Below are 18,212 nucleotides of genomic sequence, written 5' to 3'. Positions count from 1 at the left end.
TTTTCTTATCTTGAAACTAAAAATCAAGCTTACTTATCCTACTCCTACATACTCCCTCACGTCTTTAAACGCGATTTTGATCGGTCGATGGTGACTATGTATGACTTGCAATAATATAGGAGTATTGAATTTATTGAACAAATTTAGGTCTGATCTGTGCTTTCTTCAGAGATTCATTTCTGGAAATTAGTATGACACAAAACCTAACACTTCCATGTATTTGCAACTTTATCCATTTCCTGTTCAAATTATGATGTCATTGCACGACACGTGATAAGAGGATGTACACATACTAGATTTTAACCCATCACTAATAGTTTCATATGCCAGAGGATTTAGACTGCTTTACAAATATTTCCAGTGTAGGATTTAGAAAATTCTCTCTCATATAAATAAAATCATGAATAAATCTTTATATGATGTGATGCAAAATAAATTAAATAAAATATATTTAGAGGGAAATATAATGATGCGAGGGGTCATATCACATGGGGGTACATTCAACATATACACTCACTTGTGTGTTGTTTTACCTCACGTTTCAAACTTTTATCACAAAACCTTGTTAGGTTCTAAATTAATTTGGTGCAATTTCACCACAATGCTCATACCAAATCGAGGACTTCACTGCCTTGCTTCAATTTTATATCTTTCATTTGATCATAAGTGTTTCATATCACATTAAAAATTTTAGTTACTAATTAAGTACAACGCTTCACTATGTGGGATACATAATGTGCATATTTAAACTACATTTTGATCTATAATATAGGATTTTATGTTGTGTCCATATTACTATTTACCATTGTAATAGTATAATTTTTGGCATTGACATGAGTGTCCTCAGAAGGACATGGAGAAATAGAGATGTTAGTGAGAGAAAAATTAGAGAATGAATGATATAAACAAGACCATATATATGACGACTTTCGTTAAAGTTTGACATTGAAATAACCGATAATGTCGGAAAAGCAACAGTGGCACTATCACGTTAATAACGTTTTTTTCTTGACGACTAAACATTGTAACAAGAAATTAAACTATAGTATTACATTTCCGCATATTGTCATTCGAAATCTTATACTAGTATTCTTTCAATAATTTTGCTAAATATCTTTAATTAGAACTTTACTATTACCTTCAGTGTAGAAGATTAAGCAATAATCAAATACTCCCTCCGTCTCTAAAAGTTTGTCTCATTTTTCCATTTCCGTCCTTCCCACAAAATTTACCCCATTTCACTTTTTACTATTTTTTGGTTGTAGACCTCATATTCCACTAATTCATTCTTACTCACATTTTATTATAAAACTAATATATAAAAATAAGACTCACATTTCACTAACTTTTTCAACTCACTTTTCATTAAATTTCTTAAAAACCCGTGTCGGGTCAAAGTGAGAGAATATTTGTTTAGAATAGATATCAATAGTGTTAATATTGAATTACTTATGTTTTATGATATATTTTCATATTATCAAAGTTTATTACTCTCTCCGCCCCACTTTAGGAGTATCATTTGATTTTAGCATGAGTTTTAACAGATGTAAAAGAAAGTTGGTGAAAAAAATATAATAGAATGTGCGTCGTACATTTATAGTATTAGTTTGTAATAAAATGTGAGTGAAAAAAAAATTAGTGGAATATGGGGCCTATTACCAGTTATGGAATATTTCAACAGGGAGTCCTAAAGTGGGACACCCAAAAATGGTAAATCGGAACTCCTAAAGTGGGACGGAGGGAGTAATAAATATTCAATTAATAGTACAATATATTTATTTTCCAAATAATTAAAACTAGCAAAAAATAATGATTAATATTATAAATAAATTAATTAGAATTTTCGAAAAAGAATAATTTTATGAAAAATAATAATTGCATCAGTGAAAGTAAAAGTAATTTGGCAAGTTATGTGAAAAAAGTGTGCTGTGCTTTGTTTGGTAAAGAATAGGTGGTACAGCAAGATGGGCCAAATTATCTGTAAAATGGCAATGGGTATTTGATAAGAGCAAATTGGATATCTGTGCCAAAGAAGAAAAGTACTATCAAAATAAGAAATCTGTGCAAAAAAGAAGAGAAAAAAATGGGTGTAATTAAGTACACCAAATTCAGAGACCACGTGGCATTCCAGCTCCGCGAAGATGTGGATATTTCCTCCGTCCCCCAAATTTTGTCACGAGGCACGGGTTTTAGAGCATCCACAGTGGGGTGGACGATGACACATCCATCGTCCGCGCCCTATGCTTCGTCCGTGGACGATAGGCCTTCGACCATGCATCGTTCGCGGTATCGTCCGTCCCACCGTGGGCGACGCGGACGATGCAACACATTTTCTTCTTTTTTTCAATTTTTTTTTTATCTATTTAAACCCCATTTCACTTCCATTTTCCATACCAATAATTCTCTCTCATCTCTCACTTTCCCCACACACCATTATTTCTCTCACAATCTTTCTCACTGAAAAAATAGACCCGGCGACAACTGGTGTACATCGGAGGGCATTACTCAGGCCTTATTCGATTGCGTTCATGAGGCTGCGGCGGAATGCTTGGCCGAAATGGAGAGCGAGCGTGAAACGGTGGAGCAGGCCCAGGCGGCGGCGCAGATCCCGAGGCTGATTCGACGTCAGACGTTTGTCCTCTACGAGCACGACGTAGCTCACCAACGTCTGTTCGCAGACTATTTTTCCGAGCAACCACGGTGGGGCCCGACGGTTTTTCACCGCCGTTTTAGAATGCGGCGAGATTTTTTTCTCAGCATTGTCCAAACGTTGGAGGCACGTGATGAATACTTCCAGTATCAGGAAGATGACATCGGTAGACCTGGACTTACGCCTTTGCAGAAGTGCACGGTTGCGCTCCGGCAATTGGCCTACTGCACCACGGGGACATGTTCGACGAGTACCTTCACGTCGAGGAGACAACTGGCCGCGAGTGCCTGAAGAATTTTTGTAGAGGAGTTGTGGAGGCTTATAGCAACACATATTTGCGAAAGCCGACGGTTGAGGATTGCCCGGCCCTGATGATGATGCACGAGACGGTGCACGACTTTTCTGGAATGTTAGGGAGCATCGATTGTATGCAATGGGAGTGGAAGAATTGCCCGACGGTGTGGAGAGGCCAATTTACTAGTTGATACAAGGGCAGTCAGTCCTCGAAGCCGTCGCTGACCATCGGCTCTGGATCTGGCATGCTTACTTCGGTGTAGCGGGGTCGAACAACGACATCAACGTCCTCAACTCATCCAACCTCTTCACCGAGCAATACAATGGCAACGGCCCGACCATCGAGTTTACTGCCAACGGACGCCAATATCATATGAGGTACTACTTGGCCGATGGCATATACCCAAGGTGACCTGTTTTTGTGAAGACGATCAGCTGCCCAATGGGTAACATGAGAGTTTTATTTGCGCAAAAGCAGGAGGTTGCGCGGAAGGATGTGGAGCGGGCATTTGGTCTGCTCCAAGCTCGGTGGGCAATAGTGAAAGGTCCGATGCGTTTCTAGTTCAAGGAAGTCATCGCCGATGTCATGTATGCGTGCATCATCTTGCATAACATGATAGTCGAACACGAAGGTGGAAGAGTCACCGATTGGGGGATGATGAAGATGGATCTAGCTCCAGCACGACGACCCCGCCCCACGTTCGAGGATTACCGATGGACTTCAATGAGATTCTATCTAGATAGGCCTCAATGCGTAACCAACAAGACCATGCTCAGCTCATGAACGACATGATTGAAGAAGTTTGGAACCGTAACCGCCATTGAGAATTTGTAGTTTTTTTTATTTCGCACTGTAACCTTTGAACTTTCAATGAAATGATGTTTTTTTTTTTCCAATTTTTGTGGTGTTTTAAATATTCAAATAAATAAAATGTTTAGGGCGGATTATAGGGCGGAAGGAAATAAAAAAAAAGCAATTATCACATAAACTTTGAATTTTACTCAATTATCCCATATATTTGTATCTTGGATGAAATATTGCATCGCGTGAAAGCTGGAATCCATATTTTTTGCAAGTTTTTATACCCAACTAGCATTAATTTCCTTCCAAATCCAAAATCACGAGACAATTGAAACTTATGAAGCAAATTATTTAATCATTCAATTCCTTTCCACAAGAATTGACATACTCCCACTCCCACTCACACTCACATCAATCATTCAATTCCTTTCCAATTAAACAGAGGTCTCTGAAAGTAAAGTAGGCATTACATCAGCCTACTTTTAATGAAAAGTGGCAGCAATAGAACTAAAACCTCCAAAAATGGCAATGGTGATCAAACGGATAGCACCAAATTTCAAAGAAATAAATGTGATGCGAATCATCAAAATCAGGCCCCATTTAAAAAGTTAGGACATTTCAGGATTGGCCTCTGCCCTTTTTCACCACATTCTGGTGTGCAAAGATTCAATTCCAATCTACCTATAAAGCTTATTCCTTACACGTCCCTTCTTTCTCATTCTCGTCTCATAGTAGCAAATACTACTACATCCCAAACCCAAAGGAAGTGCTCAGGTAATCACGCACGACCATTCTTTAACTCACAGTATAGAAGCTCAAAAAGCATTGTAGAAATAGAGTAAGCATCAAAATGTAGGTTTTATCAGGCCAATCCTAGATCATGATGTTCTTTAATAATTGAAATACTTACTACTTTTTATATGAGAGTATTTGAAAAGGTTTTGAGAGAGGGTTGATTCACGGCTGCGGCTGGGAGTGGAAGCTAGGGAAGAAGAAAAGATAGGGAGAGCTTTCTAGGGTTTTCAAAATGGGGATTTTTGGTGTTAAGTGTTAATTCATTTTGAATATGGCCCAAGAAGTTTATATAATTTGTTTTGAATATAGACAGAATGGATAGATTCACAGCTGCTTTGATCCTACTTTCGTGGCTTTCTTTTGTGACCATGAATGCTCAAGTCCCCGATTATATCCAAAACTTCACTTTGCTCGAGTCTGCTGTTGCAAAGGGAGCAGGTTATCTTTTATTTTATTTTATTTTATTATATTTTATCCTAGTATAACTGACTGAATTAAGCCGTTGTTTTTGTATAATACTACTAGTTTGTTTGGACGGAAGTCCACCAGCATATGCTTATGTTGAGGGCTACGGTAGTGGATCTTCAAACTGGATTGTTTACATGGAGGTAGGTATTTGAATTAAACCTATAATGTATACCTAACTAAATCATTAATTTGTTTCCAAAAATATTTATATCATGTGTACTCATATTTTAAAGGAAATCTGGTTTACTCATGTTAGGGCGGTGGATGGTGTGAATCACTAATGGACTGTATAAATAGATCAAAAAAGTATCATGGAAGCAGTAAATATGAAAATGACACCAACTTTGTTGGAATACTAGACTCAGACTCTCAATTGAACCAATGTAAATTTACTCAACCAATGATTTTTTTATTGTATTCACTTAATAGCAAATTAACTTTCTTTCTTTGTTATTTTTAGATTTCTACAATTGGAATAAAGTCTTTATTCATTACTGTGATGGCTCAGTGTATATGTCGGACATCAAGAAAGTAGATCCGGTAAGTCATCAAACATATAGTAATATTCATAGCATGTTTAGTGTAATTAATTAGAATATGATAGTTTAATTAAAATCGTTTCAGAGTAACAACCTCACATTTCGAGGTGCGAGGATATATCACGCTATGATGGAGGAGATGCTTCACAAAGGAATGGGGAATGCGCACAATGTATATATATGCTTCACTTCTATCATTAGCCTATATTCATATTGCTATTAATTATAAAGGTAATATATAAGTATATAATTTTGATTATTTGTAGGCTATCCTATCAGGTGGGTCAGCAGGTGGATTGAGTACAATTCTACACTGTGATAGATTTAGATACCTCTTTCCGAATACTACTAGAGTAAAGTGCATATCCGATTCTGGTTTTTTCATCCACGGGTAATTATTATTGATAATTTGTGCTTTTATTTCAAGCACACACCCTTAGTTAGTTCTGTCGCATGTGTATTTGTGTTGAAAATAAAAAGTTTCCTTACTTTGCCAACAGGGAAGGTGCATTGGCAAACAAATCTGGACCACATTTTGCTCATGTGATTGAAACACATGTATTATTCTACTCTTTACTAAGTATCCGACTTTTATATACCATAATTTATGATGGCCTTATTGAGATATAGAGTAGAATTGTAACATGCGTGTTTTTTGTGTCACACAGGAACTTGGTGCGTTATTGCCTAAATCATGCACGTCTAAAAGAGACCCCAATTTGGTGAGATAACTCACTATAAATATAACATATTTAAATCATATACCTTTTATCCAAACAAGACAACAACAATAATATTTTATTGAAATTAATTTCAGTGCCTCTTCCCAGAGTATTTGATTGAAGATGTTTCCACGCCACTCTTTTTAGTCGAAACCGCTTTTGATTCCTTCCAGGTAAGTAACAAGACAATACTCAATACATCCATATATATATATATATATGCATGAGACTACTTCAAAAAAACTTAAATTACTGACAAATGACATATATAATGCGAAATAATAACATTATAATACAACATACATGCCAAATCATGATCATGAGATTTTCCAATCTAATGGTAAATAATTATGCATCTTATACGGATGTCATTATTAGTTAGTTTTTAGGTCATTTTATAAAAATCAGAATTGAGGTCATTTTTTATCATTTAAAGTCCTCTTTCTAAAATGACCTAAAAATAAACTTACAATGACCTCAGTTATATCTTAAAACGACCTCTGTATTTTTGGTCCATTGTTTGCATAAGATTGAGTTTTGCATAGATCACAACTATATATATATATATATAGGGTCTTGTTAGGTTGAGTTTTTTTAGCTTAATTGAAAATTGAGATGTATTTTCAGCCACTCATTTTGAAATGTCAACTGCAAGTAGATTATGTCAACTAAGGGGTATTATCGTCATTTCATTTCAATAGCCAGAATATCAAATGTCAACAACTCGTATTAAAATGTCAACAACTAAAAAAAATTTAATTTTTTTAATTTTTTTAATTTTTTTTAATTTTTTTTTAAATTTTCGCGCGATGTCAACTACTGAGACATTATGTCAACTACGATGTGTAGTCTGCACATCAAATGTCAATAGCTCTGCACATCAAATGTCAACAGCTTATAATTGACATTATATATGTGTAGTTGACATGAATTGTATATGTAGTTGACATTATATGTGTGTAGTTGACATGAATTGTATATGTAGTTGACATTACATGTGTGTAGTTGACATGAATTGTATATGTAGTTGACAAAAAATAAATAAATAAATAAAATAAATAAAAAAATAAAAAATCGAAAAAAAAATAATTTTTTAAAAAAAAATAAAAAAAATATTTATTAAATAAAATATATGATGAAATTACAAATATGCCCTTTCACAATTAATTAATGTAAAAATATTTTCCATGTGGCAAATTCTGGACCACTCATTTAATAAAAATGAGTGGCTTATAATGCATCTCAATTCTCAATTAGGCTAAAAAATCTCAATTGATCACAACCCTATATATATATTCATTAAATATGAAATTATCAACTATTACTCATAGGTATACAATTTAATATGTTGCAGATTAAATACAGCTTCAAGCCAAAGTCGATACAATGGGGTCTTTGCGAGTTGAGCTTGGAACAATGTAATTCCCAACAAATAAGAATCATAGAAGGTAACTTTAACTTTGTTTCAAGTTTTAAATTTTGAACAAGCAGTTAAACTGAAACCAAAAATTTCTGATAATTGATACGTTTAATTTCAGAGTTTCGACCTATTGTTCTCAAAACATTGATGAAACTTGATAAGTCTTGTAGTAGAGGGGTGTTTGTTGATTCATGCTACCTTCATGGCCACATTGCTAGAAGATCAACTTGGACGCGCTCACCTCTAGTTCGTAATACTGTAAGATATATTACTAATTTCGTTTTTTTGTTCTATAATTGTTTTGACGCTTTAATATGCTACTTGTTTATTATATATATTAGGTGCTAAATTACACTCTAATTTTTAAAAAATATTTGTGAAATATAATTATTTGTTGTACTATGTAATGCAGACGATGGAACAAGCTATTGCTGATTGGTATTTTGATCGAAGTCCATTCCAAGAAATAGATAATAATGCTTCACCGCAAGTTTGTCCTCATTCGGACCCATAGATGACAACAAAATATGTCTTGCTCCTCCGAACTAATATATACTCTTGTTAATTTTATTTCACATTGTTATCTCTATATGTCTAGATATTTTAAGATGTAGGAAATTGGCATATCATGTAACGGCTCGTACGTGTTGGAAATGAGGCTGGTTTTGATGACCAAGAATCAGCCACACTCAATGAAGCTTCAAGTCCTTATAGCAGAAACGGTTAAGGGGAATTAGTTATGAGGAGCTATCCGTTATTTCAGTTACAAGAGCTGAATTGGAGTTGAGAAGCTTAGATATAAAAGAGCTACACATCGGATAAATAACACACAAAGAGAATTCAAGAGAAGGATTCATCAAGAGAAGTCGAGTTTTCTTCTTTGAGTGAATTGAGAGAGTTGAGAGAAACACTTGTATCATCTAGCTGAAATTGCATATTTCTTGATTGAGTTTTCATAGAATAGATTGCTTGAGGATTAGCCAGTGTTGGTGAGTGTGCAGCTCGTTCTTGAGCTTGAGTGATGCCTTGTATCTGTTCCAAAACCGTGATCAATATAACCTCCATCTTCTCTCTTGGATGTAGGCTCAATGAGCCGAACCACGTAAACCTTCGTGTGCTATGTTCTTGATTGTGTGGTTGCTGCACAACAAGTGTTCGATAAATTGTCCGAGCAGGTGTGCTTCACAGTTTGATCTTCATCGCGATCTTCATCACAGTACGTGTTTTTAATTGTTGTAGCCTATTTTGTTCCTCATCAATACGACTTGGTCAATCCGAAAAATATAACTTATACAAGTAAAGTATTAATGAAGCATAATTGTTTTATATTTATTTTGACAAGTATATTATGCACTTTAAAAAATTACAATAACTGACAATTCTCTAAAGGTAGTCCAAATCAACACTAATGGCACTAGACAAAGTGAAGGCATGCCTTCTCTTCCCTCTTTTGTTTTATACTCCGTAAGTAGTACACCTATTCTATTGGTCGAGCCAATAGCAAGCTAACCCCCTATTTTTAATGATATTATCTATGATCACCCTATGTTTAATTTTGATGATCCTTGCAAAATTCTTCAACTAATAAATAGTCTTAGATTTAACCATCAACCCCCTTATTAATCTCTTTGTTGGTTTGTAAGGGGGTTTTGGTCCTATTTAGAGTCTATATATTATAATAACAGAAAAAAAGAATTAGAATATAAAAATTAATCGTACAGTAAGGGATGGACTCCGATTGACCTCATTTCATATTATACTTTATTTTCTGTCCATTTTAACTATTTATTACTTCATCCGTACCTCAAGAATATGCATCATTCCTTTTTAGTCCGTCCCACAAGAATATACACTTTCTAATTTTGGAAAGTCTTTTCGTTCTAATGAGGTGAGACTCATTCTTCACTAACAATACTTTATTTACTTTTTCTCTCTACATCTCTGTTACTTTACTAATTTTACATTAAAATCTGTGCCGACCCCAAAGTGCATATTCTTTGGGGACGGAGGGAATATTAATTTATTATCTTCACTAAACAACAACATAAAAGAAATCCACTGCTTATAATGGGACAGAGAGAGTAAAATTATAGATGAGTGGTATTTGTCATCCTTTAGAAAAAGGACAAACTTGACTCGTACCCAACTAAATACTAATGATACCAAAACTTGAAATTTACCCAATTAAATAATGTTAATAACAATAAAAAATGCATAAAAATGGATGATTGAATTAAAAAACATCATCCCAATCTATGTATGTCCGTCTCAAAAATAGGCCCAAATGAAACGGATTATAATACCCCATATTTTTTGCGTATTTGCAAAAAGAGGTAGTTTCATGAATAAGGATCAGTCCATTAATCATTGCTTAAGACGAACATGACAATTCACGACTAATTATTCTCCCATTTTTAGAAAACGGTGGATAAGATTAAGGTGGTAAAGGCAAGGCGTCACGCATTACATTTATTGGGTCGAAATTGATTTTTCCGTTATTAAAATATACTTCAACATAAGCAACAAAAAGATGTTAAAGTTAAGGTCAAATTCACTTTTTTTTTAATTCCTCATTAACAGTGTGTCAAAAGAAAATCAACTTAAGATCAAGTGCAACATTTATTGTGATTCATAATATGTTTGTTTTTTGTTTAATTTAGTTTTTATAACTTTAATTAATCAGAAGGAAAACTTTTGATGGATTTTATAGAGAACTTTGAAATCCACGTGTTTAGAGACATCATATTGAATTGTCTGTGAAAAGAGGTTCTATCATAGGAGAAGCACTATGGTGACACCATAGTTAAAACGACAACTTAGTCAAATAATTTGCGACACATAGGCAAACAATCTGTGATACATAGGCAAACAACTCGACATATGGTTCCGAGCAATCTGCGATACGAAATCAAAGCCCAATGGTGATACCATAGTTAAAATGACAACCCAGACAAGCAATCTGCTATACATAGACAAATAACTCGGCATATGGTTCCAAGAAATCAGAGATATGGAATCAGATATAATCAAACAATTTGTGATAAATAGGCAAGAAACCTGCCACGTGGCTGGCTAAGGTTTAATATATTACTCCCTCTGTCCCATTAGAAATGAAACGTTTTCCTTTTTTGTCTGTCCCATTAAAAATGACACGTTTCTAAAAATGGAAACAATACTCTCTCTACTTTTTCTTCTCTCTTACTTTACTCTCTCTTCATTAACTCACAAAATAACACTACATAAAATCCCGTGCCGAAAAGCAAATGTTGCATATTTAATGGGACGGAGGGAATACTAAATATAGGGATTCTCATTGTTGTTACATTGTCATTTTAATTGTGGTAGTCATTTTCGTGTAATCCTTCTTTCATATTCTAATTAAGTTATCTTGATATAATAATTTCTTGTTATGTCCTTAATTATATATGGTACTCCTATAATAATAACACTATCTAAGAACAAAATAGCATTAAGGTCCTATTGCCTCCTTAGTGTTAAGTTTACACTTAATATCTACCATTGGATTAAGATGTTGGATGGATTAGATTAGTAGGAGATGTGATAGTCCGTGTTACATTATTAGGTCGATTTGGTACATTATGGGGTAGAATAGGAAACAAAAGACACAAAACAATGAACCAATTTATGGGGAATTTGTAACTTAACAAAACATTCCTAGTTTGAGTTAGAACTCAAACGTTATATTTTGACAATGCAATTAATAATGAATTTAATTTAAGACATGTTAGAATTTTAGCATTAGTTTATGGTGAATTTGTAACTTAATAAAACATTCCTGGTTTGAGTTAGAACTCAAACGTTATATTTAAACAATGCAATTAATAATGAATTTAATTTAAGACATGTTAGAATTTTAGCATTAATTTCATATCAAACCTCCCTAAAAAGGTTTGTGTATATAAAGACTGATGAAAAGTTATATCTGAACAAACGAAAGAAACATGACAAAAGTCATACCAATAGTAAAAATGGTGACACTAGTTGTAATCTTTGCAACAATATTAGATGAATCTATGTCTGATACTCCTCCACTAGGGCCTGACTGCTACAAACAAGTGCCACAAATTTGCCTTGATAGGGTTCGTGATGCCATATGTCAGGGAAGATATGGTCCATATAAAAATATAGTTGGAGAATGTTGGATATATTTTAACACACAAAATTTAAGTGGTGACTGTTATGATGTGATGGCTAAAGATGTTACAGAAATTTGCATAAAATTTTGCAATGCAAAGCCCGACGTTGCAATGTATGTAACGAACAAAATTTGGGCATATTCCCAGGACCCACTTTAGTAGTCCAAGAAATTATTCTAGGGTGGCAATGAAGTGCCATTAAATTACTTTAATAATATATTAAATTACTCTTTGCTAATCATAGATTGCTTGCCGTGTCGCAGATTGTTTGTCTAAATTTTCGTTTTAAATATGATGTCACCATAGTGCTCTCCAATGATAGAACCTCCTTTCACATGCAATTCAGTCTAATGTCTCTAAACACGTGGATTTCAAAGATCTCTATAAGCTTCATCAAGAGTTCTCCTTATTAAATAAAGTTACAAAAACTAAATTAAACAATAAAAAAACAAACATATTATGAATCATAATAAATGTTACACATGATCTGAAGCTGATTTTCTTTTGACACATTGTAACAATGAGGAATAAAAAAAAGTGAATATGTTCTAACTTTTTTTCTTGCTTATGCTGAATTATATTTTAATAGCGGCCAAATTAATTTGGACCCAATTAATGTATTGTGTGATGCCTTGCCTTTACCACCTTAATCTTATCCATCGTAGTCTAAAAATGGGAGAATAATTAGTCGTGAATCGTCATGTTCGTCTTAAGCAATGATTAATGGACTGATCCTTATTCATGAAACTACCTCTTTTTGCAAATACGCAAAAATATGACAGCTTCAAAAGATGTTTCTTATAAGAGTTTGAAAGGATTAGAGTTAAACTAGTTGGAATAGCACCAATGTATTAAGGCATGAGTGTCATCAGTTAATCAAACATCTCTATATATTTAATACAGAGAAATTGAAATCTAAGGGCTTGTTGAGTATGTAGATAGTTGGGCTTTCCTTGTCTTGTTTAATGTATGGACTGGATTATAATCTGTTTCATTTGGGTCTATTTTTGGGACGGACATACCGAGATAGGGATGTTGATTTTAATATTCACTTTGACAAGTCTATCATGCACTTTAAAAAATTACAATAACTGACAATTCTCTAAAGGTAGTCCAAATCAACCCTAATAGCACTAGACAAAGTGAAGGCATGCCTTCTCTTCCCTCTTTTGTTTTATAAGTAGTACACCTATTCTATTGGTCGAGCCAATAGCAAGCTAACCCCCTATTTTTAATGATATTATCTATGACCACCCTATGTTTAATTTTGATGATCCTTGCAAAATTCTTCAACTAATAAATAGTCTTAGATTTAGCCATCAACCCCCTTATTCATCTCTTTGTTGGTTTGTAAAGGGGTTTTGGTCATATTTAGCGTGTATATATTATAATAATAGAAAAAAAGAATTAGAATATAAAAATTAATAGTACAGTAAGGGATGGACTCCGATTTACATCATTTCATATTATACTTTATTTTATGTCCACTTTAACTATTTATTACTCCATCCGTACCTCAAGAATATGCATCATTCATTTTTAGTCCGTCCCACAAGAATATACACTTTCTAATTTTGAAAAGTCTTTTCTTTCTAATGAGGTGAGACTCATTCTTCATTAACAATACTTTATTTACTTTTGCTCTCTACATCTCTATTACCAGGGACGAAGCCACTATGGGGCCTGGGGGGCCACTGGGCCCCCAGCTAAAGAAATTATTAGTATAGAGTATATGCTATTATATATACAAAGTTTGCGAATAGTGCAGTTGGTATTAGCTCAAGTCACTGTGGTTATTCACCTGAGTTCGAATCTTACAGTCTCCAAATCCATCATTTTTGTCATTTGTTTAATTTTCTTACATTTTTATGCTCCCTTATATTAAGTTCGACTCCCCTTGAGCCTAAAAATCCAACATTTTTTTCCTTTGCTTTATTTTCTTAAACTTATAGGAGTTTGTTTTAAGTTCCCAAAGTTCAATCCATTCAGCCTACAAATCAATTCTTTTTTTCAAACACTTTTACTTCCAAGAATTGTTTTAATTTCTTATATTTCTATGTTTCTAAGTTCAAATCTTTCGGCCTATAAATCCAAAAAAATCTTATATTATTTTCTTACACTTTTATGTCCAATAGTTTACTCCCATTGCTATTTTATTTGCATATATCTAACCTTTAGTCTTATATTATGAAGTAATTTATTTGTACCTTACATTCTAACTATAATAGAGATTATATTTCTAATTTCTATTATTCATTCTCTATTTTTTTTCCCCTCTCATTATTCATCTATATCTTTTGCAATTCCCTATTGCTTATGCTACAAAAAATTTCGGCGATGCCGACACTAAAAACATATCTAAGCTTTGGACCCCAACAAAAAATTTCTGACTTTGTCACTGTCTATTACTCCGTGCCGACCCCAAAGTGCATATTCTTGGAAGGATTAATCATTGCTTAAGATGAACATGACGATTCACGACTAATTATTCTCCCATTTTTAGAATACGATGGATAAGATTAAGGCGGTAAAGGCAAGGCGTCACACATTACATTAATTGGGTCGAAATTGATTTTTCCGTTATTAAAATATACTTCAGCATAAGCAAGAAAAAGATGTTAAAGTTAAGATCAAATTCACTTTTTTTTTAATTCCTCATTAACAGTGTGTCAAAAGAAAATCAACTTCAGATCAAGTGCAACATTTATTGTGATTCATAATATATTTGTTTTTTATTGTTCAATTTAGTTTTTTAACTTTAATTAATCAGAAGGAGAACTCTTGATGGAGTTTATAGAGAACTTTAAAATCCACGTGATTAGAGACATCAGACTGAATCGTTTGTGAAAAGAGGTTCTATCATAGGAGAAGCACTATGGTGACATCATAGTTAAAACGACAACTTAGTCAAACAATTTGCGACACATAGGCAAACAATCTGTGATACATAGGCAAACAACTTGACATAGGGTTCCGTACAATCTGCGATACGAAATCAAAGCACAATGGTGATACCATAGTTAAAATGACAAACTAGGCAAGTAATCTGCGATACATAGACAAACAACTCGGCATATGGTTCCAAGAAATCAGATATAATCAAACAATCTGTGATACATATGCAAGAAACCTGCCACGTGACTGGCTAAGGTTTAATATACTCTTAAATCTAGGGATTCTCATTGTTGGTACATTGTCATTTTAATTGTGATTGTCATTTTCGTGTAATCTTTCTTTCATATTCTAATTAAGTTATCTTCATATAATAATTTCTTGTTATGTCCTTAATTATATATGGTACTCCTATAATAATAAGACTATCTAAGAACAAAATAGCATTAAGGTCCTATTGCCCCCTTAGTGTTAAGTTTACACTTAATATCTACCATTTGATTAAGATGTTGGATAGATTAGATTTGTAGGAGATGTGATAGTCCGTGTTACATTATTAGGTCGATTTGGTACATTATGGGATAGAATAGGAAACAAAAGACACAAAACAATGAACCAGTTTATGGTGAATTTGTAACTTAACAAAACATTCCTAATTTGAGTTAGAACTCAAACATTATATTTTGACAATGCAATTAATAATGAATTTAATTTAAGACATGTTAGAATTTTAGCATTAGTTTATGGTGAATTTGAAACTTAACAAAACATTCCTAGTTTGAGTTAGAACTCAAACAGTTATATTTTAACAATGCAATTAATAATGAATTTAATTTAAGACATGTTTGAATTTTAGCATTAATTTCATATGAAACCTACCTAAAAAGGTGTATATAAAGACTGATAAAAAGTTATAAAGAGTGATAAAAAGTTATATCTGAACAAACGAAAGAAACATGACAAAAGTAATACCAATAGTAAAGATGGTGACACTAGTTGTAATCTTTGCAACAATATTAGATGAATCTATGTCAGATACTCCTTCACTAGGGCCTGACTGCTACAAACAAGTGCCACAAATTTGCATTGATAGGGTTCGTGATGCCATATGTCAGGGAAGATATGGTCCATATAAAAGTATAGTTGAAGAATGTTGGATATATTTTAACACACAAAATTTAAGTGGTGACTGTTTTGATGTGATGGCTAAAGATGTTGTAGAAATTTGCACAAAATTTTGCAATGTAAATCCCGACGTTGGAATGTATGTAGCGAAACAAATTTGGGCATATTGCCAGGACCCACTTTAGTAGTCCAAGTAATTATTCTAGGGTGGCAATGATGTGCCATTAAATTACTTTAATAATATATTAAATTACTCTTTGCTAATCATAGATGGCCTGTCTACGTGTCACATATTGTTTGTCTACATTTCCGTGTTAAATATGGTGTCACCATAGTGCTCTCCAATGATAGAATCTCCTTTCACAGGCAATTCAGTCTAATGTCTCTAAACATGTGGATTTCAAATATCTCTATAAGCTTCATCAAGAGTTCTCCTTCTTATTAAATAAAGTTACAAAAACTAAATTAAACAATAAAAAACAAACATATTATGAATCATAATAAATGTTACACATGATCTGAAGTTGATTTTCTTTTGACACACTGTAACAATGAGGAATAAAAAAAAGTGAATCTGATATGACTTTTTTTCTTGCTTATGCTGAATTATATTTTAATAACGGCCAAATTAATTTGGACCCAATTAATGTAATGTGTGACGCCTTGCCTTTACCACCTTAATCTTATCCATCGTCTTCTTAAAATGGGAGAACAATTAGTCGTGAATCGTCATGTTCGTCTTAAGCAATGATTAATGGACTGATCCTTATTCATGAAACTACCTCTTTTTGCAAATACGCAAAAATATGACAGCTTCAAAAGATGTTTCTTATAAGAGTTTGAAAGGATTAGAGTTAAACTAGTTGGAATAGCACCAATGTATTAAGGCATGAATGTCATCAGTTAATCAAACATCTCTATATATTTAATACAGAGAAATTGAAATCTAAGGGCTTGTTGAGTATGTAGATAGTTGGGCTTTCCTTGTCTTGTTTAATGTATGGACTGGATTATAATCTGTTTGATTTTGGCCTATTTTTGGGACGGACATACAGAGATAGGGATGATGTTTTTTAATTCAATCATCCCTTTTATTGTTATTATCATTATTTAATTGGGTATGATTTTATTCCGTGTTTCTGTATTTAAATCTAGTTTTGCATAGATCAAAGTTGTATGAATAATAGTTCATAATTTTATATTTAGTAGATATATGTGATTGTGATCTATACAAAACTCTATCTTATTGCAAACACTGGACCAAAAATACAGAGGTTATTTTAATATATAAATGAGGTCATTTTAGAATGAGGAAATTAACATGAGATTGACTATTTCATACTACTTTAACTAGGAAATTAGGAGATGGATCTAACTCATAATCACTAGATCGATAGTATAAAAATCTTAACTAAGTTAAAGAAAATCAAGAGGTGGATTTTGTGCCACTGTCTTTTCCTTGGTTGGGATAAAGCATGGGATGTGGGTTCCTTACCACATCGCATAAATCTTATACATATTATTATATCATCATCAATTGATGGTTAAATTCATTGAACTCATTGGTTTTATAAAATCTCAATTTTATTTGTAATTATAGTCAATAAATTAATTAATCGCTTCTTTGGTGAATTAAAAAGTTTCTGTTGATTGATACAGTACATTACTCCTCCTAACAACATTTTCCAAGTCTAGAAGTTCAATGATATCATACAGCTTGTTTCCAACTCATAAATACTTGTTTCTCAAATTTAAATTCTTGAAAGTTGAAACATTACCTTATTTCGAAATATCTCAAATGCACCACAAATACTACGAATTGAATAGAAACCCAAATTTGTTACCATTTCATTTTCCTTATTCTAATTAAGCATTGAGAGAGAAAGTAGAATATGGTGATCTGATATTGACATGATATATAATTATCATCTTTTCCCCCAACAATTGAAATGTTGAGTGGTAATCAAAAGTAGGCCATCTCAAATTAACTTGTGCCATCTACCTTTCCATCTTAAGCTTCATTGTTGGAGGTAACCTACTCTTTGCTTCATTCTCTATTTATATTTAATTTTTATACAATCTCAATTTCAACTACTGTTTTATATTCAAATACAATATGATATCTCGCATTATATCATTTCAACTACAATCTTATTTCCCCAATTCGCTTTATATGTTAAAAAGATTTTACAAAATAGGGTAGTTATACAGATTTAATTGAGACAAATTAAATGTTAAGTATAATTTAATATTTCACCTTTAAATTTTATAAAACTGTTCAAACTTTATAAATTAAATAAAATAAAGATGTAAAATTAGATCTAGCACCAAAAAAAAGTCCACCAATG

The 18,212-nt window shown here is 33.0% G+C and overlaps 1 protein-coding gene across 1 annotated transcript; it reads left to right on the top strand.

Moving 5' to 3' along the window:
• Positions 1–4,378: 4,378 nt before the first annotated feature.
• On the top strand, positions 4,379–8,797 carry LOC121743715 (pectin acetylesterase 11-like). Its single transcript, XM_042137059.1, has 13 exons — positions 4,379–4,520; positions 4,851–4,979; positions 5,067–5,149; positions 5,266–5,392; positions 5,470–5,549; positions 5,634–5,720; positions 5,815–5,939; positions 6,049–6,106; positions 6,217–6,270; positions 6,366–6,443; positions 7,625–7,718; positions 7,809–7,948; positions 8,103–8,797. The coding sequence occupies exons 2-13, from the start codon at positions 4,856–4,858 to the stop codon at positions 8,202–8,204; spliced, it is 1,152 nt and encodes a 383-aa protein (XP_041992993.1). The 5' UTR covers positions 4,379–4,520; positions 4,851–4,855; the 3' UTR covers positions 8,205–8,797.
• The last annotated feature ends 9,415 nt before the right edge of the window (positions 8,798–18,212 follow it).

This window comes from Salvia splendens, chromosome 8 (genome assembly GCF_004379255.2).
Source record: "Salvia splendens isolate huo1 chromosome 8, SspV2, whole genome shotgun sequence".
NCBI lineage: Eukaryota > Viridiplantae > Streptophyta > Magnoliopsida > Lamiales > Lamiaceae > Salvia > Salvia splendens.
This window is presented reverse-complemented; position numbering and strand designations above follow the sequence as displayed.

Coding starts and splice junctions, on each gene's coding strand:
- LOC121743715 (XM_042137059.1), top strand. CDS start 4,856: ATGGATAGATTCACAGCTGCTTTGATCCTACTTTCGTGGCTTTCTTTT. Junction 5,940..6,048: donor TCTGGTTTTTTCATCCACGG/GTAATTATTATT, acceptor CTTTGCCAACAG/GGAAGGTGCATTGGCAAACA. Junction 6,107..6,216: donor CTCATGTGATTGAAACACAT/GTATTATTCTAC, acceptor TGTGTCACACAG/GAACTTGGTGCGTTATTGCC.